Raw genomic sequence first — 21,253 nt, forward strand, 5'->3', positions numbered from 1 at the left:
TACTGGCTCAGAAAGTAAGCTGAAGAAAACGGTCACCACTCTCAGCTGCTCTGATTCAACCTGACCCGCGGAGAAAAATGCATTTTTTGCAAACCAGCCACAAGCAAGCCCCTGGCTCTCCTTGCAAAGCCCCACAAGCGCATGCTCTCATCACAACGTGTTATCTCCAAAACCAGCATACTCAGAATTTCACTTTCTTACGACGTGTGAAGTAACCCGTGTGTGCCGCAGAGTCGCTTCTTGTCATCCACTCTTTGTTTTTCATTAAGATCTCTCACACTCCAATCAAGAGCAATGCCAGCGAGCCACAGGTGTGCACCACATGAACAGATGAAAATCTGATTGTGAGCGGTGTAATGACAACCCTGTGTCGATAATACACTCGTCCCTAAGAACCCTTTTGCATCTGCTTTGTATTAGGAGGAGGGGGGGAGTTATTATTTAAACTGTAGTCCTTAAGATAAATATGCAAGCAAACAATTGGAATCAAGATTACAAAAAAAAAAAAAAAAAAAGAGATAGAGAAAAATAAAAGACATTGCAGCAGCAAAGCAGGGGTGAGGATGTATGAAAGGGATCATGTAAGCAAAGGCAGCCTCATGTCACAGGAGACCATTGCTTTTACAGAGGCCATAGGCTCAACCACCTTTTATTTGGCCTTTTATTCAGTTTTGGATTCAAACAGTAAGTCAAATCTTTTGGGGCAGAGCACAATCCGTATTCATTCAAGATGACTTTAGACACTTCTGTGAGAAAATTTCAGCTCTGACCTATCTCAGTTTTTAATGAAACATGCAGCTTTGAGCGCATCATTCAAAAAGAAGGTGTCTTCCAATCTCAGCAAGAACAAAATCTGTCCAGGGAAGGGAGCTGAAAGTTGCTCCGCATATAAAGGGTAAAGCAATTCTGGGGCAACATCACAGAAGCTTTTCACTGGATTTCAAAAGACACACATAGGAGTTCACACTATTCATCCAAATTTCAGTGTGGAGCTTGCTGTTCATTTAAGATTATTTAACAAAATTTGCAATCGTGTGACCAACACCTACATCCAGGCTTAGGTCCTCAAACAAGTACCACAAGGGGCTGCCCAAAGAGCTAATAATTGCTAACCACACCAGCCACTTGCTCTTTTCTAAATAGCTACAAAGCAATTTCAGGTTACCTTCATTGCCAAGATGAAAACCATGCTCCTATTGTTAACTCTGCAAGTTGTCCTACAGAGAGGATGTGCTATTTTTTCTATAAATCTACACTAATAGGGCTGCGCCGGGCCGGGGCTCATAGGGCACGGTTCAAACGGGGAGGACACGCGGACGAGCACGTGGCACGGGAGCCTGACCTGCCCAGCGGGGACCACGCGGCTCTCCCCTCTTCATGCACATCTCACCAGTGCAACACCATCTGGGCTTTAATAATGACGTGAATTCTAGTCATACCCATTTCCTTCTTCTAACAGAAACAAAAAGTATTGGAAAACATGCACTTCTTTGAAGTTATAGCACTTTATCTTGCAGGCTCTCTGCTAGCAATAAACCACAGTGTGTTTACCATTACTATGCTGTCACTGCATGCTTCTGGCACAAAATCCTTATTTTGTTATTCACTTAGTTTTCAAATGGTTTATGAAGACAGAAAGGAAGACAGAAAGACAACAGAAAGACAGAAAAACTGAAAGGACCAACAGTCATTTATACGTGGTTCCACTGCACTTTGTAAGGGGGGCAGTAGACAGACGAACAGAGAAAAAATAGTCAGAAAATACCTACTGTTACATCGGGAAAACAAAACCGGTAGAGTTAACTCTGCTAAGAACATTCCTTCTTTCCCAATGCTGCGCTTGTGCAGCAAGATCCCAGAGAAGAATTTGCTTGTTTCAATGGAGCTAGGAGCTAGATCTGCATTCCAAATTCATTTCTAATAGGATCTTATTTTCTGAACAATGTTCACATGATGCTCAGAGCCTCAGCTCTCACCAGGCCCCCGGCGGGGCCGTGCGGAGCCTCCTGCAGCCTGAGCCTCGGCCGGGGACCGCGCGAGGGCCGGGGCCTCGGAGCCTCCAAAACTACCTGAACAGTCCAAAACTGAAGAGCAAGCACCAAAGGACTGGAGAGCATTAGCAGTTCTAAGTTAACTAGATGTTCTCCTTTGTCGCAGCAGATGTACTTTTCAAGTGTGGTAAAGGCTTTGCCATATAATAAACCAGGACATCTATTCTGAGTATCATCTCAATCAAATTTACCAAGATTCCTAATGCAGTGAGCTTAACAGAAGTTTCCTCTGAATTGCAAACACCACCATTTTGCAAACCAAATTATCACTGTCCCTTAACCTGCTTGCAAATACTGTTCCAATAGACAGTTCAGTAAACTGAATTTCATACTATTTTTACAACTCTGCTAAATAATATTTATATACCAGATAAACAGCATCCACGTCACCAAAAACAGAAAACAGTTAAAAATTTCACACACAGATGTATTCATAGCTAAAGAGAAGTCATGACTGAGGGATTTTATTGTTATTACTGTACTCGCTTTCAGTGATATTTAAATGAAGACAACACCTTGGTTGATTTAAGGCTCTTTGGAGGCTAAAGGGAAAGATTTCTTTTTTAATTACAGTTTACTTGGCAAGGCACAGGCATTAAAAACAACTTCCAAAAGGTATGCACATTACAAAGTCAAACATTGTGCTGTTCCTTACCTTGACAAAATTCAAAGCTCCCTTTTTTCCGGCAGTCACCTATCACTAAACTCAGTGCTCTCCAAGTGTTTCTTTTGACAGATATCATTCTCCACCAATGGCTCTGCTAATTTCCTCTTTCCTTTTCTGACTGGGACAGATATTACCTTCACCAGCTGAGAGATAAATTTTCTATTGACAACAACAAATGAAAAAAAAAAAAAAAGCACATATCACAGGCAGTTTGCAGCACCACACCCTGTCATTTGCATGAGAACAGTAATCTTTTAAATACAAAAAGGAAGACAGAAATGCTATCAGTCTAAATCAATTACCCACAATTTCTTAGATAATATAAGGAAGTACTTTAAAACTGTATTAATTCTAGGACAAAAGCCTGTTTCATTAGGTGCCCCTTTAAAGAAGATGACATATATAGGGCAATAAAGGAAGGGCAGCTTGTAGTCTGCCATGAGAACACCCTATTACCAATTTTCAAGAAAGTCATTGTTTTTAAACAAGTTAATATAAAATATCACATACTTTACCTGGATCAACAGAGGCTCTAGAGAACAATTTATTAAACAAACACTAAAAATAGAGACCTTTTAATTGCACAACCTTATGCCACTTCATACTTGTAAGTCAGAGAAAAGCAAACAGTTTCAATAAAGGGAGATCAGAAAGGTATTGATAGTCACAAATCACCAACCCACTTTTGAAAAGGCAACTTCTCTCTTACTCCAAGATCTATTCAAAAAGCTTACTTCGGTTACGCAAAGCCTTTATAATTAGCATGGGGCTGCACTCTAGGGTTGTTGGGTTTTCCAAGCCATTATTCTGCTTTCCCGGGGTTCGGAATTGCACGGAGGCAGCCGGGTGCCGGGCGCCAGGCACATGCAGGTAGGGACATTTCGGTACATCCCGCTCGGGCCACAAGGGGCAGTAAGTCAGGCATGCGCGGGGATGAGGGGGCAGCCGCATGCATCTAACCGAGGACACGGCCCAAATTTCACCCTGACTGGATCCTAGTGCAAAAAAATGCATCTATCACCCAAGGGTATTCTCACAAGACCACGTTCACATCACAGAATCACAGAATGGTTGAGGTTGGAAGGGACCTCTAGAGATCATCTAGTCCAACCCCTCCGCTCAAGCAGGGACACCTAGAGCACGTGGCACAGGGTGGCATCCAGGAGGGGCTCGAAGATCTAGGCCAAAACCTGTTCCCCTCAAAAGCACTCCTCAAATCCAAACAAACCTTACATGCTAAGGCTACAGAACAAAGGACGTGACCATTTTAAGGCCTTTCTGTAGCAAAGAGGCTCTTAGACTGGTCTCTGCAGCCCCGACACACTAGCCCCCCAAGTGCTAGTGACTGCAAGGAAAACGAGGAGCACACAAGGACTGCAGGACTGTACCCAGCATTTGGCAACTGCTAAACTTTTAATAGGATACAATCGTCTTTGGTGTTTGGAAAATAATCTCCAAAACATGGTTACGATCTTCCAACTTGGGTACAATAATTACTTTTCTAAAATCATTTCTATTTTTGTTTGTGCAACTCTGTAGTTGTCATCATATTCACACATAGGCAATAAAAACTACATTTCGGTTGTGCCTGATCAGGAATTATATATGTTTTTAAAACATTCAAACTTTTGTTTAACTCTTTACATTTCCACAAATGCACACAATATTTCCTAAATTGTTGTTACAGTTTGTTCTGATTTTCGTGGCCAGAATTTCATGCCACTACCATTCCTGAAACAGACTTTACTGACCAAGTGCCCCTATTAATTTCACTGAGATCATTTAAACATTAAGTTTCTCCTGAGTGACGACAGCACAATCTGGTTGAAATATGGATTTACAGTGGAACATTAAATTAACATCATATTTTGGATTCAGAATTACATACAGCAGCCATCTGTAAAAATGTATTCATGTTTTGCTAACCTTTACTAATTTGGCCACTAGAAATAATTATGATGAAATATGTTAAATAACATAACATATCACAAATTAATATTTGTGTCTACTAAACGGCATCCTCCTCTCCAAGGCTGGTAAAAAATTTTTAGATCACTTGCTGTACAGAAACCAGTTCTCTGGAGCATCTTGCTTAAAAAAAATAAAAAATGTACCCATCTGTCGTCCACTCTCCAATGAAGACATCACTTTAACTTACTACTCTTCCTTTGTTTCAGCCCCAAGTTCATTTTCTCTATATGCCACACTCTCCCAAGTGATGGATGCTTTCTGTCGTACCCACTCCAGGCTAACCTATTCTTTTTAATGTATTTCTGCCTCCTGATTTGTAAACTGTTGTTGTTGTTAGAATGTACATGCAAAAATGTCTGAAATCTGAGCTCCACTGAAAGCAGAAAGCCTCGACCAATTTGTAGTCCTGCAAGAGTGTTATAGAAAAGGATCAACATGTTGTATTACCATGGAAATTTTGAAAAACATACTTTCCCAAACAAATATTACTTTTTCTCAATGGTATGAAGTAATGAAAACCACATGTGCAAATCTGCGATCCGTGCAGTAGTTCAAGCTGCAGCTAATAGAAAATACAGAAAGTGAACTCTGCCATATAAAGGATTCTTGTTACAGAAATATAATGTGAAAGCCAGATGCAGACAGAAAACCTTAATCACAGATGGGAATGTAATCACTGGCATACAGAATACTTTTTTGATCAATCTCAACCATATGAGAAATGTATTTATTTTGTAAGGAATGCAATAACTCGAGAGAGTCTTCTATTTGAATTCAGTTAACCTCATATTCAGAGAGCTTTTATCTTATATATAAAGAGAAGGAGGATATAACCTGAGCCAAAGGTTTTAAGAAGAGCCATTGGCCCTGGCAAATCATTCTTGTATCAGCTTATCTTCAAAGAACTAATAGGATGTAAAGACTACAAATATCAGAATCAGTCTCAAAAGAAATCAACCATTACTGTACTTCTTAGTTACTGCCAGAAATCCCTTCATCACCTAAACATTTCTCTAGTTAATTTTTTTCTTTAGCTTAATATGTGGTTCTTCAGAAATGCAATGCTAGCAAACTGTTGTGCTGAAGCTCTGCAGATCAAAACTGGGGTCTTATACGAAGGACTCTCCCCACTCCTTTATAAGCTGAAAAGTCACCAGTTTAAAACTCTAAGTTTCCTATGGGCTTCCTTCTATCTACTGTACATAATAATAAATGCCCTTCACTCATACACCTACGGGGTGCCAGAGGAATAAAGGGCCACAGCACATTACAGTTCTGTATTTATATGAAGCATCTAAGAAGCAGATTGCATCCCATCAAGCACCTACCAAGATCGAGGTAGGACCAAGATAACTCCTGCTGGTTTATTGTTGGTGACATTTCTGCTCAACTTTCAGCACTGCAAACACTGCATTAGTAACAAGCTTCTCACGTGAAATATGGAAATCGCTATTCACATCTGAGCCCTGAGCTCAGGATTCAGCTGGCTGACGCGCTACAGGGACCCGCGCTCCTCCAAAGACACAGCACATCCAGGCAACCCCAGGCCCCGAGTTCAGCAGCCAGTCCACTGAACTGCCCAGACAAACTTCACACCTGGCGACTAAACCCGATTCTTCCATTACAGCACAAAGTTTATGCCTGGAAAAAGAAAAATATGGAAAGAGAAGGCATCCAGAGGTGACACACTTCAGGCTTGCGGGCACCAGCGGCAGAAGTTTGCGCCCCAGCACGCACCGCGCCACAGACTCCCGCTGCCGCCTTCCCATGGGAGCGCACACCTGCACAGGGACATCTCCACCCCCTTGGAGCACTGGCTGAATTGTCAGTTAATTAAGTAATCCCAAGATGGTACTCATGTACTTTATTACACCAGAACACAAGTTGTAACAGTTTGGGAGCTGCTACACCTATGAGAGGAACAAGGGTCCTTGATGGGACAGAGCAGAGACACTCATAAATCCCCGGGCAGCATCATCCCGTTTTAGGCACCCAGGAGGAGGCTGTGTCTGCTGTACCCTAGCAAAGGACACAAAGTGCAGCCTGCCCTTCCAGAACCGCCAGCAGTGGCTCCTCGCAGGTGCTCATCACCCTCAAGCCGCTCAAGCTCCTCCAAATGTCTCTCTCTAATTGAATGTCCATATGCTGGGTGAAATTTGAAGCAAACTGCTTACTGCACAAATGACTTTTTCCTCCTGTGTTAATACCTACTAAACCAAGGGATGCGAACACTTTGATTCTATCACTGAAAAAGAAGTGTGGATTTTACAAATCCATCTTGCCTCTTCTGCCACTTTATTTTTAGATAAATTTTAATTTGGGGGACACTGCAGCATCTGTAAGTGGTGCAGAAGTCCACATTTAAACCTAAGCAATATGGATCAGATATAATTGACTTATTTCAAAACAACCATACTTAAATTAATAGCACACTTTGACCATGACATTTTAATTCGATATTTTTCATAGAGGAGAATCATCATGTGTGCAGAGTGCTAAAAAGAGAGGGAAATTTTCCAGTGTAAAACAGTTCCATGTGGCAAAACCTAGAGAAATGCTGAAGACTCCTGTTTCATGTCATGTGTGTGTGTGTGTGTCTGTGTCTTTTTTTCTCTCATCTAATTTCATCTGTAAGAGACTGTCCCTAGAGGACAAGAGAAGAGAGAACCAATTATATCCAGAGGTTGGTTTCTCCAAAATGAAGGCATCTGTTCCATGCCAACGACTTCCACATGGAAGAAAAACAGAACTTTGAAGGCATCTGTGTTCATGGTTGACAGTCACAGATCTTAGGGTCTACTGTAATTGCCCAGCTGCAGACATGATTTGGTTGCTGCTGTTGTCAGCTGATCTCACAGAGAAAAGATGGGAGCTTAAACCCTTAGAAAAGAGAGAAAAGTCAGGTATTCTCACAGAATACTGATACCTTTTTCCCTTACAAAGAAGGTATTTTTGTTGATGCAATGGGTTTGATAGAAATACACTCTGAAGTGTATTTTCATAAACATAGAAAATCATTCATTTTACAAAATATTCTGCTTTAAGATTCTATTCCTTCAATAACATACAAGCCCAAGCACAACGTGCTCATTATTGTTAGTATTTCAGGCTGATATTTTGTAAGAGCGATTCAGAAACTTGCATGAATCACCAGCCATGTAACTGTGCAGCCCACCTCACCTAGGCAAGCCGTCTCAGTAAGACCAGGAGGTGACACCTGAGCAGCAGCTCTGAGTTTTCACCAGAAATCCACATGGCAGACAAATAACTGGCATCGTATTTACTGTTCAAATCGTGTCGCTTCCAGTGAGCAGACACTGAAAGACACTTGAAGAAATACTACTGGTAGTTCAAACCCAGGCAGCAGCACGAGGTGTGCTGCTTGCAGCACGATGCGTGGCAATCCTGCGGGCTTCCACTTTTAAAAAAATCAAGCAAATGGTCAGCAAGAAGCTCTGTGAGCAGCAAGACCCTTGCTGATTTTCAAAAGCACCAAGAGACATTTTGGGGTCTACAAATACTGACAGCGCAGTTGCAACAAAGACATCAAAACCCCAGGGGCCTAAGTAGAAAATACATTTACATCCTCTATCCTCCTCTCACTGGATAAAAAAAAAAAGAGGATCATCTTTCCTAGAAATACTTTATGCACTCAGCATGCTTTTTTTGTTTTCAGTTTTCGTACCTAGGGCTTATTATTAACAACTTGAAACAAGTGAGACCCTGTATGTTAGGGAAATACCTCCTCATTCCCGTTTCAAAGCCGAACTCCTTGCTAGATTACCCTACAGCACAAAACGCGCTCTGCAGTCGCGGCCGGCCAGTGGCAGCACTTGGGAAGGCTGCGGTGCTCCCCTCGCCCTGCCAGCACCGCGGGTCTCCGGGAGCCTGACGCTTCCGGAGCGTTTCTGAACCCCCCGCAGGAAGGACGGGAGCTGGGAGCGGCCTCTGGCACCAGGACAATGAGTGCAGCCACCTGCTTCCCGTGGGCTCCTGGCCCTGCCACGGGCAGAGCCACCGGGGTCCCTCCTCTTCCCGGAGGAGGAGCTGCCGGACAACAAAAACAACAGGGGCCAAGAAGCTCTCTCAAGAGGAGGGGTCACTGAGACCTGGCCTTAAAGAGAAAAATAGGCTTTGCAGAAAGAAAATTGACACGAGAACCTCCCATGAATGTCACAGGACAAGAACGGGACCAGTAAACTGCTCAACCAGTAGGTCTGCAGTAGGTGGGAAGGTTTGCACTATACATTGATTCACTCTTCACACACTAGCTGTATCTGCGGTCACTATACACTATTCTCGCAGCGTCTGGAGCACGCAGCTGGCTCAGAAACTGTTTTATAGCTCTTGGGATATAAAATGTAAGGAATCTTGGCCTCATGGACTCAATGGGAACCTCTGAGAATCTCATTATTGAATGAATAGACTTTTTCTCTCCCTTTATATGTCATTCTTCTTCAGGTAAGTCCATCATTCACAGTTCAAAGAGAATGACTCACTTTCCATTAAGACCGGAGCTACCCACTTACCCTTACACCAGATACTGTCATTAGGGCCATAGCTGGTCTAGGCTCAGAGCAATTCCAGCAAAGTACTAAAATCACAGGAATAAGATGGGAGCACAGAAAGCCTGAAGGTCCAGACCCACAGGCTGGCGTTAGACAAAAAGGCCCTGTCTTCAGTGAGAACCAGGCATGTGAAGATCGGAGCTCCAGTACTTCCAGTTCAACACTTACACACTGGCACATGGAGTTGCATTTATTTATCATGGTGCACATGAAACGGTGCACATGAAACGCATGCAACGTTCAGAAATCCAGCTACATTGTTCAGCTCAGTACAATGTTTTCCTTGCTCCTCCTCAGTCTGCTTTAATCCAGGTTGCAGTTTGCTTTTCCAGTATTAAGTGGTTTGCCAACAAGCTTTAAAAATAATAAATAGCACAGTCATGAAACAGCTTTTGCTTAATGGTTCCTAGCACTCAGTGACTTCACTCACTAAAACCCTTTCTATAACATTACCCTTAAATACTTTTAGCAATGCCACCATTAAAATAAAATAAAAAATCATCCTGGCACTACCATCCATTGACAGCACACCCCCAGGTGCCATTAGTCCTAAATTTGTTGGCAGCTTGCTCGGGTTTCTGGCACTGTGAGGCTTTAATGGCTTTGGCAACAAAGCCCACCTGGATGTCACTGAAAGCACTCCTTTGGAGCCTTCTTCCCAAATATCCCTTGCCGTAGGATCATTCCGTCTCCTTTGTTGCATCCTAATCATCTCATTTTCTGGCAATAGCTTCACTCTCTCTCGCTGTCAGAGCCTGAGCTGGTCTGTGGCAGTTCCCTTCTTGAACTCGTCTAACATAAGTGTGATTAAATGCTGGGATAATATTTTCAAAGAGGATTTTAGGACAATTTCTTTGCTGCTCAAGTTGGGCGTCTGCTTGCCTCCCAGCTTTCCACTTCATCGTATTCCGCCCCAGTAACATGATGTGATGCAGCCAATGGGGAAGAAAAGCCCAGGCACAAAATCCTAACGGATCTGGTGCTTCGTAACAGAGAACATTAAGCTCTGGGACCACCAAAAGCCACGCAGCCATTTACTGGATATGCCCTCCAACTTGTCCTGATGGCCAGCCACATTCTGCTGGTTTGGAAGTAAATGAAACAAGAGGTAGGAAAGGTACTCTGGCAAATAAACAACAGGAAGACGTGCGGGTACTCTAGGGGTTGGATTGGGGTTTTCTGACTTACTTTCAAACGTGACACCTGAAGCACAACCTAAAGGGGCAGCCGTGCAGTCCTCAGCAGGGAATTTTAAAATGTATTCAATAAGTCACCAGATAAACTGAATCACACAAGGAAATGACTAGTAGTAATAACTGCTACTTATGCAAATCACATCCTAACAGGGCAGACATCCTTAAGGCTCCTCGAGCTACAAAAGTAACTATAGTCTTGTGCAATTAGCAATGGTCATGCAACCATCTCCCCAGGTGCCTGACAAAATTCCCGTTTTTTATTCACCACCTCAACGTGGCTTTTCATAAATTATCTATTTTTCATTATGTCATTGCATGCCACTGTTTGCAGATTAATTCCACTCCACTAGGTGGAGTCTTATATCTTTCCAGACAGCAACCTCATTTCCAAGAGAACCTGTTATCCCCTATGGATTTTAGCTGCTATTTACTTTATTTTAAGTAGCAACCTCTACCTGCCTGGACTAACAGAGGAAGTGGCAATAAATCAAATCTTCTTGTGACAATTGAAGAAATGCCGAAACACTGCGTGAAGGTGTCAGCACGTTTCAATATTGGACCGTTTGCTTCTACTGCTGTTGGAGCACCACCGTACCCTTTCTCGCATGCATCCCAAACTGTGTTACAGAGGATGAAAGGTAGCACAAAAAGATTTCTTTCTATTCAGATTTCCATTCAGAAGCCCTGAAGTTAAACATGGCAACTATTCAATAGCGAGCAGCAAAACTACATGCAGAATTTTTGGCAAAGAATAGAGATAACAGAGCACTCTCATGAAAGCGTTGAGAAAATGTAGATACTCTGTACCAAACTACAACCTCTCTTTTGGGCTCAGACTCCCCCACAGCCTCAGGAGCACAGAATCCTATGACCAGAGCAAGAAGCGTCTTGGTCTAAAAATCCCTTGGGAAGGCAGCAGCCCCAGTAACACGCGAGGGCAGAGCATTTGCTCGGCAATGTTGTGTCAGAGGAAGATCCACGTGGGCCCTTCTCACTGACACTCAGCTCCTCGAGGGCCTCCCATCCCCAAATCAGCCTAGGAGGGGGCTGCTTTAGCTCCGCTTCTGCTGCTGACAGATACCACGAGCTATTTAAGGCTACAGACATTTTGCCCCGATCGGCTATGTTTTTTGTAATATTTACTTCTCATACATATGTCTATAACTATGTATACGTCCCACAGAAGGTGAGGTTTAACAGGGTTAGCTTTGTTGGGGAAGAGAAGATTTGAGGAAAGGAAACAACTTCCATGTTTAAAAAATTCGATTCTAGTGACTGTCACAGGATGTAAACACTCTTTTGGGGAGGGAGGATTTTTGTTATGTTTCAGGAGCCCTCAGAGTTTTGGATAAAATCTGTATAAATAATCATCCCTCTGTCATTCAGCCTAAATTTATGCACGTGTGTGCACAGTTACGCTTGGGAATACAAACTATAAAGAAGACGTGCCACAGACTTCTAGACAAGCTACCACAAGCACTGATCTCACATAAAACCCATTCTACATTTAAAATTCAGTTTATTGAATTTTAATTATTTTTGATCCGTAGATCACTTTGAGGGAAATCCCCCAAGGTCAAAAGCTCACAAATTCAATTGTAAACCCAAAGAGAAGCACCACCAAGGTCCCTTCCCATATATACACCTGCCAAAGAACACGGTTCCTGACAACTACATTAGAAACCAAGAATCAAAAGCCATTCTAATATTAAAAACCGGTAATTCTCCATGTTGCAATAAATATGACATACAGATGTAAACAAAAAGCTCTCATTTTACTAGTCACGTGTTTACCCAAGTTATGCACATAGGACTCTAAGGGATGTAACAGTGCATAAGCACTTCTTGATCAAGATCCTTATTCAAAAAATTAACAAACAATCCCACTTTTCCTTTTTTTTTGTAATTAAAAAGTAATAATGTTATTTTCTCGGGAGATGGCTCTGATAGGAAATTTATGTTACACCAATGTCAAGCTTTTTAGGTTCATAAAACTCACTTGGATTAGCAGTTCTACAGTAGTGAATATTTTTGTATATATCCATTCAAGCATAATCATTTTATTTAACTAAGAAAAAAAGTTACTCCAAATGCTCCATTAACTAAAATGCCCTTGATCTGCCTGAACATAGATTTACAGATATAGTAAGAATGAAATAAGAAAAAAAAAATGCTCTGTAATATTCTGAACATCCTTTACTTCGCAAAAGATCTTCCATAATAAATAAAGCTATAGATGTTACAATTAGGAAGCAGTAACTCACCATTTTAAGAAACAATGATAGTTTTTAATAAAATTATTTTAAATACAGGAGTTAAGCCCTTTTACCACTATCCTGACATTCAGTTATCCAGTGCCATTTTTACAGTCCAAACAGATATGGTCCTAATTGCATAATGCCATTTTATCTGCCGAAGATAAAAGTGCCGATAAACAAAAATGCACATTAGGCAGGAGATTTTTCAGAATAGATTTTTTTTTAAAATAACCCACTTGCATTAACAAAAGATTGCAATGGCTTCCAAATTATAGGGTGTTATTTTTAGTGGAAGTAGTTCAATATTCATATTGGAGCAGATGTAGCAGTTTAACAAAACAGCTCTTCAAATCCTGCACAAATTGAAAACAGGAAAACTGATTGCATTTTCTCTTATCACTTTCCTTTTCTGAATTGACACTTTTGGCCTTCTGAAAATTTACACATGGCTTTCATCTCAACAGCACCTGCTGATCAAACAGAAACCTAACATTTTCATGAAAATGGTATAAAGGACTAGTTTTCTTTTTACCATCTTAAAGGGCATCAGCAGTCCATTTGATGGCAACAATTGTTGAGTAGATGGCACACTCAGAATACATTTTATATTTTCATTACACTTACTTTTAAAATGAATTAAATCACTAGTGGCTCTGTCATATTAGCTCTTTGTCTGCTTTAAATTAATTTTAATGTCTATCTTTGCCTAACCATGATGGGTCTCATTCTGCAGCCACCTAGATTTTAAAGAACATCTAAAAGACTTTGAAATTATAAGGCCCGCTGGATGTCCTGTAGCCATTGGGTCTTCTTTATAAATGCACTTGTACATAAACACATCAATTAATATGTGCAATTATGCATATACATACATTGCAGAAAAAGACGTTTCTCTTTACAGGGGGGCTCTGCACCTTGAGCACCAAGGCCGTGGCGGCAACGCTGCTGCAGAAGTTGAAGACACCAAGGCGCGTATATAAAATATGAAACATAAGTACCTTGTTATCCTGTCTGCTGCCAAGCCTGTAAACTCTGAAGTGCAGCAGCAGGTAACAAGGCCCATCTCTCCTCGTACATAATTCTAGGTGTAATTAAAGATACTCCTGAAACCTGCTACGCGTCAGCTTCTTAACTGATGGAGCCTTAACCCCTCTGAAGTGCTCTGCTGCCATCCATTACCATTCTGCTTCAGCGATAAGGTAACCTGAAGGCAGGGATGACATACAGTAATATATGTGCCACTCCAGACAGTCGGGCTGTGAATTTCAGCGTTTCATCATGCTCAGCGAGGCAATCGCAAACCTGAAATGTCAATATGTGCAGTCAATGGAAGTAAAATAATGGCGCTCTATTGTCTTACCCTATCGATCTGCTGCTGTCAACAACAATACGTGCGTGTCCCCCCCACACGCACGCACCGGCTTTAAACAAATTTTAATTAGGCTTTTAGTTACCACATCGCATCTATATATCTGTCCATGAAAACGCTTGACAGAGTGAAATGGCAATATAAATATTTCAAACTTTTAAATATATTTCCAAAGGTAACTGCGTGACGGGGCTTTAGGAAATAACGGCCGGTGCAGCCGTTGGGGAAGGCGGGCGCCCTGGGACAGACGGGGAAGGGATGAAAACCCAGCACCGGAGCCCGACACCCCCCGGGACGGGATGGGGCACTGTCTAAATCCGCTCCCTCTTAGAGAGAGGCTTCCCGGGAAAACCACCCGGGCGTTTATTTATAGGGACCGCAGGACGCGCAGTGCCCGCCCCCGTCACACAAAGCGCGGCCTCCCCCCCCGTCCCCGCGCTCTGCTCTGACGGGCGGGTCGCCGAGCGCCCCGTTGTCCCCCGAGCCCCCGCGACGAGGCGGGCGAGGGGCGGGCGCCCCGCCGCACCTCAGGGCGCGCCCGGCCCGCGCCGCCCTCGCTCCCTCCTTTCCCAGCGCACAACAAAAGGCCTGGCGGGGCCGGAGGGTGCGGGGTGGCCCGGGGGGACGTTACGGTACCGGCTCGGCCCGGCAGAGGCGGGGGCAGTGGCGGCGCTGCGCTCCTCCGGGCCAGCACGTCTACCCCGGTCCGGAGACGCGCGGTGCCGCCGGGCAGCGCCCGCACGAACCGCCCGTGCAGGGGGCTGACGGGCCTGCCAAGCCTTGGAAAAGAGACTGGGAAAAGTTTGCCGCGGCTCTCCCTCGGTGTCGTCTCTTTAGTTGCTTTTGAAAGTCCGTGGAAAACCGGCATGAAGGCCGTGATGGGGACGACAGCAGCACGAGAGAGGCCCTGGCCAGAGAGGGGGGCTACTTCCAAACCCCTCTGCCAGAACAGCACGGTTGGCTGTGTTTTTTTTTTTTTTTTCTTCTTCTCCACAAGCAAAAGAATAAAGGGGAATTTGGTACATAACACAAAGTGAAAACCAGAACTCGGAGGGGGAAGGGCGCCCATGTGAAAATCGTGTCACCGCAATGAATGTCAGATAGAAAGGGGTCTGTCACAAATCCTCCGCTAATCCAATAATGCGAAAACCTCTTGGTATCACTGAGACAGAGCACAAGGTAGGTTTTTTTTTTTTTTTTTTTTTTTCTCATTCTTCATAAACCACTCTGCCTATTTATTCAGCCTGAGTGATTTAGCAAATTTTCCTATCACAAAAGCAGGTATTTGGTTTTTCTATAAAGATTAAATAACTTCTACACACCAAATTCATCGCAGATTCCACAAATAGCATTTTTACCATTAGGATGAGCCACTTTTTCCTCTACTTTCTCCAGTTGTCAGTTGTGTGACAACCATATTTAGAGGTGATCAGACAGGTCATATTACAGGAGTTAGTTAACTCACTTGAAACCCAAGCCCTTGCCCTTAGTGGTATATTCTGTTTTTCCAAAGAAAGGTGACTGTAATTTATTAACCTGCAAGGTACCAGGTACCAGAGAGTTTTCTTTCTGCTTTCAAAATAATACATACGAACAAGAGACTGCTCTTTTAAATTCTAGCTATGCTGGGGGCTTTCCCTGCAGTCTAATGTGCCATGAACTAATTTAGGATCTATCAAATTCTCATCTTCCAGAGACACAGTATAAGGCTTATGTCTACACTGGCCATTTCAACAAGCAGTTTAACTACAAGAGTGACAACTCTCCAAAGAAAACCTAATCTAGGAGGCTTTCTAATGTAAACAATTTGCTGCAAAACCATTCAGATTTAAAAATAAAGCAATGTGTGGTAATAAAATAAATACAATCAAAGTGCAAATGTGTAACAGAAGCAACGTTCCATAAGCACAGCTGTCTCAAAGTCCAAGCTGCAGGCTAGAAATCTTAATTTCAACTGACTCTCTCTTAATAATGGGTTACCTTCCTATAAAGCATAAAGTCCATCTGCCCCAGGCAGATAAGTTTTGAAGCATTAAAATAGATACAAATCTAACATTTTCTTTCTGGCATTGAATATGTGAATTCTAGTGTGCTATAATGTGAGAATTCCAACATATGACCATTATGGAATAATATCTCATAGCTCAGCCTGTCATTGCTTCACTTGTAATTCTTATGTTAATTATGTTCATAATTACTATAAACAGATGTGGTAGGAATTCATGTGACCTTTTACTGCAGAATGCAATTCTCACTCTTTTCACTTTCTTTTAGCAATCTAATACTGGGCCAGAGCAAAGTAATTCTGATGTACTCTGCATTTATGTGTGCACATACTTAAAATGAAACCATTTCCATCTATATATTTCAGTCAGAAGACCACCTATATACATTGACAGGAAAATGATGCTAACTGAGAAGTCTACCCTTAAAAGACCATGTTTAAAGTAAGTATTCTGGTTAAACCTGGCTGAAGCCACAACTGAAGTGTGGGACACAAATGGAATACTGCATTTTTATTCAGCACCTTTGTTAATGCAGCAGTATCCTGCTTTACAACTACATGACAGCCATGCAGCAATTTGTTTTACTCACAGCCCAACCATCACCGTCTGTACACAAAACACATTTACAATAAAATCACTATGGATTTCATTAAGAGAAAGCCTACTCGAATTTCATTTCTTTGGACCTAATCTATAATTAGTGTGGACAGACAGGTGCAAGCCCTTCTCCTCTACAGATGGCTACTGGAAATGGTGCAAAATAGCTCCTTCTGTTTAAACAACACACAGATAACCTGCTCTGCTCTTATCACTTACAATTACCTCCATTATACTGAACTAATGTTTACTTTAATAAAATGCCCACTGTTCTCTATCTAAACATTGTTTGGAAACTTTCAAATCAATGGCAGAAAAAGATGAAGATGGAAATCAATGTCTATCAGGTGAAATATTTTATTTTGAAAAAAAAAAAGACACTATCTTTTTAAAGGGCGGGGTATTTTGACTTATATTTGCATCAGCTGTTTTTTCTTCCTTTCTTTCACAAAATCACATAGTATACTTCTTCCTGATATATTGATGCTGCTATATATTAAGCTAATTTACTGTAAAGTAAACAAGAGCAGGACAACTGTGATTTTTAGATCAGGTTTTTAAAAATCAACATCTACACAGAGAAGCAAGAGCCTTTACATTAAAGCTTAGGTTTTTAAACCACCTATTTTAGAGCTTTCAGGTGAAACAAGATGAAAAAGTGAAACTGGAGACCAGTGTTTTAAGAGCTTATACTGTCATTACTTATTCTAAAATCAATGTTTATACAAACTTGTATAAGTCTTTCAGGATGCTATTAAAGACTGTATGAAAAGGAAACAAAAAGAAAAAAAGTGCAGGCTCCTGCTAACTAAAAAAATATAAGTTTTTTTTTAATTTATTCAGATTTAAAACAATTTATTTCTATAGCTTCTTAACAAAACCATGAGAAATAAGCTCTATACAACAGCAAGTTCATGTTTTACTTCAGCCGATAAGGCTTCTTGATCTCTGCATGAAAACTTAAGTTTCTACAGAACAAAGAACAAGATCTTTCTTTTCTCCCTAATTTAAAAAATTGAAGCTCCCGCAATAGCAACATAATAATATCCTTATTCAATTAGCTAAAGATTTAACAGTAATGGACTGTGGCAAGTGGATTTGAAAGATGAAAATGGCAATTGCAGCCCCTTTCCCCCACCACCCCCAATGCAAAGAGCACAGATGCCCATTTCTTCCAGTGCGTCTGGCAAGGAAGAGCTTGCAGCCTGCGTGTTACCTCAGTGAAGTGGGCTCTGCATTCAACGCCTGTCGTCTGAAGTTCATTTCAGAGAAGTGAGAAACAGGATTTGACGGGGAAGAACGTCCCGAGCTGCCTAGCCACTGACCAGCACTCCAGGTGGAGCTGTTTTTCTCCCCTTTATTCTGCACACAATACACCAGCCTGAAGCCCATGTGCGCACAGCCACGCGGAGGGCTCAGCATGTACACACGTGTGCCGCTTCGCTGGCCCACTATTTAGGCAAAAAAAACCCCAAAGGAGTTAGTTAACATGAAGGTGGTCAAAATGGTAGAAGGCAATATTTGACTTAAAAAGATTTTGGAAACTATTTAAAAGCTCAAAGCCTTTGAAGCAGAACAACTTGTGCAGCAGTTGCCAGGAAGCAGTGACCTCACGCCGCTGTCTGCATTCCATCACAAGCAGATTGTTTCTTCTCCGTTAGGACAGTCGGACAGCTAGAAACCCGGCCTTAGAGGTGCTCGCACACACATCAAGGCTGGAATTTGCATCAACTCCAGCTCTCTTACACGCTCCTCAGCAGCTTGCAGCTTGCCGGGATATTAACACATTCAAACATCGGGTTTATCATTTGCGTTATTGCATGGCTGAGTTCTCTGTGGCAGAAAAGAAAAACGACGCAATATAACTATTACAGAGGAGTAATAGTTATTGGAGCTCAGATATGATAAAAATGGTCTCAGGAAACTTCTCAATAATCAGATAAAGTAGCTTCCTGAAAAAAAAACCCTTTATAGCGAGCCTTCAATGTACCTTGCAACTCCAGAAGCCTTCACCAACTTAGTGTTTTCATAGACTGCACAATAATGAATAAGCCATATTCACATCTTTTTTCCTGGTATTTTTCTACTGATGGGAAGCCACAGAAACATCTAGCGCTATAACCAAAACATAAACAAGACAGACCAACTTTCTTAACATTCAGACAAGCTGAAGGAAATTCCCTGATCATATTGGATTTCCTACGGAAATCAGCCCAGAATAAACGGAATGAGGTTTTCAGACTTCCCTTGAAAAGGTCAAGCATCAGCTTTAACAACCGTCAGAAACCAGTTTCAATCCTCTCAGTTATCCAGATTCATCAAAACTGTTAGAAAAAAAAAAAAAAAGCTAAACAGAAAACCTAAACGACAGAATTCAGATCTAAAAATACCTTTCATCTCTTGCCGCAAACTACAGTTAACAAAGTTGATTTCCATCTCATCTGTCAGGATGCAGAAATGGAGAAGGAAATGTAAGGCTACAAGGGTATAATTAAATAAATTATATTCACCCTTAGCCCTAACATACTGTGTTTACAAATACAATAATTATGTTTCTAGCTACATGTCAAAAGAAAATATTTTTAAGTCCTTCAAAACGCATGCAAGCATTACTGTAAGTAGGAAATAAGTCAAAACACATTAGTAGACCAAAAATGGAGAGAGAGGAAAAAAAAATCCTGCTTTGGTCAGCAACTCAGACCACCATCAGGGGATAAATCAATTTGCAGCAGCTGCGGACAGCCATTTAAGCCCGGGACCCGAACAGATTAATTAGGGGGAAGCGATGTTAAAAGTTAAAGGGGTCAGAGTTACATTAAGCGCAGGAGTATCTGCCCTTGGCTGCGCGGAGCGGGGCCCGCGGCGGCGCTCGGGCAGCCCGGAGCCCCTCGCCGGGCGCTCGGCTGCTTCCCACGGAGCCTCCGCGATCCCGGCCCATCACCGCGGCGCCCAGCCACGCTCGCGCTCATTCTGCGCCCTATTTCGGCTCCCCTGGGGGTGCAGCCCCGGCGGGGGACGCGCCCGCTCCGCGGACAGCGCCCCTTCCCTCGGGGACGGCGCAACCTCCGCGCTCCCTGCGCGGGGCTCGGGGGAGCCTCGTTCCGCCTCCGCCCCGGGCGCCGGAGCCGCTTTGGTGCCGCGTCCCCTCCGCTACTTTCAGTTTCTCTCTGGCAATTCAGGGGGGCAGCGAGAGCAGGTCCCTGCGCGAAGCCGTGAAGGGGACAAGTCCCTTCCCGCCCGAAGCAGTCCCATCTCCCAACCCTGGCACCAACAAAAGGGCTCGAACTCGCCCAAAGACTCATCTAAATGGCCCGGAGGGGAGGTCTGCCCGCTCGGAGCGCCCCTCGGGGCTCCATACGGCGAGTTTGGGGAATCCGACCGCTCAGTTGGGAGATGCCACGGTTGCCTTGTGGAGCAGTTTGGGAAATGCAGCCCCCACCGCCCTCCCGTCGCTGTGGGAAGCGGGGGACTCTGCAAGAGCACGGGGCTGCCGAAAACGATGCGCACCGCCTGAAATATTTCTTGCAAAACAGCCTAAAGTGGTGCTGCCAGCGCTATGTAACCGGGCGGCTGCAATGGAACAAAAATCCCACCAGAAATATTTCAAGCACCCCGGCTCGCGTTGGCCAGCTCTGCGATCTAGCGAGGAAAAAAAGAAAGAAAGAAAGAAAAAGTCCTAAACCGAGACAGAAAGCTACGACAGATAGGAATAGACGCCTCAATGGTTATTTTTTTCGAAAATAACAAAATCCGGGTGCGAGCTGGGAACGCCGCATGCAGCAGCAGCCTCGGCCGGCCGGGCTAGCGCCGGCGCCGCGAGCCCCGCGCGGGGAGGACGGGGCTGGGGGCCCGCGGCCGCCTCCCCCCCGGCCGCGCCGCCCGCTACTCACGCTGCAGAGGCCCGGAGAGTCCCACCATCCGCCACGGGCTGCGAGCTGCAAATAAAAGTTCCCGTGCGCCTCGGGGGAGAGAGCCGGGGCCGCGGCGGCGGCGGGGGAGAGGGGGTGGGAAAGGGGCGAGCGAGGCGGCGCGCCTTCCCTTCCCACTCCAGATGATCCACGTCCACAAAAGTCAAAACGAGCTGAGGAGAAACTCCAGCTGCTCTTTTTTTTTTTTTCCTCCTTTTTTTCCCTCCCTCTCGCTCGATTTTTTTTTTTTAAAGGAGGCTCAGCTCCAAAGAGAGAACCCGCCGGTTCCTGCTGCGGGGAGAGAAGCGAAGCGAAGCGAAGCGGCGCCTCCTCCTCCTCCTCCTCCTTCCCCTCCGCGCGGGGAGCGCGATGCGGGCGCGCAGCCCGTGCCGGGGGCAGCTCGGAGGCCCCGCGAGCGGCGGCCGCGCTGCCCAGGTGCGGCGGGGGAGGGCCCGGCGCGGGGGGCGGCGCGGGGGGGCGCAGACATCTGCGGGGCCGCGCGGCGGTCAAGTGCGCGGCCACAAAAGGGCGAGCGCGGGCGGCGCGCCCGGCTCCGCGCCCCGCGCAGCGCCGCGGTAACCCGAGCCGCCCGCGCTGCGCGGCCATCTGGAGCGCTCCCGGCGCCGCCGCCCGCGCCCCGGCGCGGAGACGGCCGCGCTCCG

The 21,253-nt window shown here is 44.1% G+C and overlaps 1 protein-coding gene across 3 annotated transcripts in view; it reads right to left on the minus strand.

The window, feature by feature from the left end:
* The window catches only part of RUNX1T1 (RUNX1 partner transcriptional co-repressor 1), a 107,298-nt gene extending 86,308 nt beyond the window's left edge, over positions 1–20,990 (minus strand). The window contains exon 1 of one of the 3 annotated variants that reach the window (XM_088534117.1): positions 20,574–20,990. In XM_088534117.1, the coding sequence (XP_088390243.1) occupies positions 20,574–20,601 (28 nt within the window). In that variant the 5' untranslated portion in view covers positions 20,602–20,990. Of the gene's footprint in view, positions 1–2,706; positions 2,833–17,899; positions 17,983–20,573 lie in introns of those variants that run through there. The other 2 variants (XM_088534120.1, XM_088534116.1) reach the window with 2 other exon arrangements.
* Between the last annotated feature and the right edge of the window lie 263 nt (positions 20,991–21,253).

This window comes from Tinamus guttatus, unplaced genomic scaffold (genome assembly GCF_059628265.1).
Source record: "Tinamus guttatus ecotype Peru unplaced genomic scaffold, ASM5962826v1 Tinamus_guttatus_pri_ptg000542l, whole genome shotgun sequence".
Taxonomy (NCBI): Eukaryota; Metazoa; Chordata; class Aves; order Tinamiformes; family Tinamidae; genus Tinamus; species Tinamus guttatus.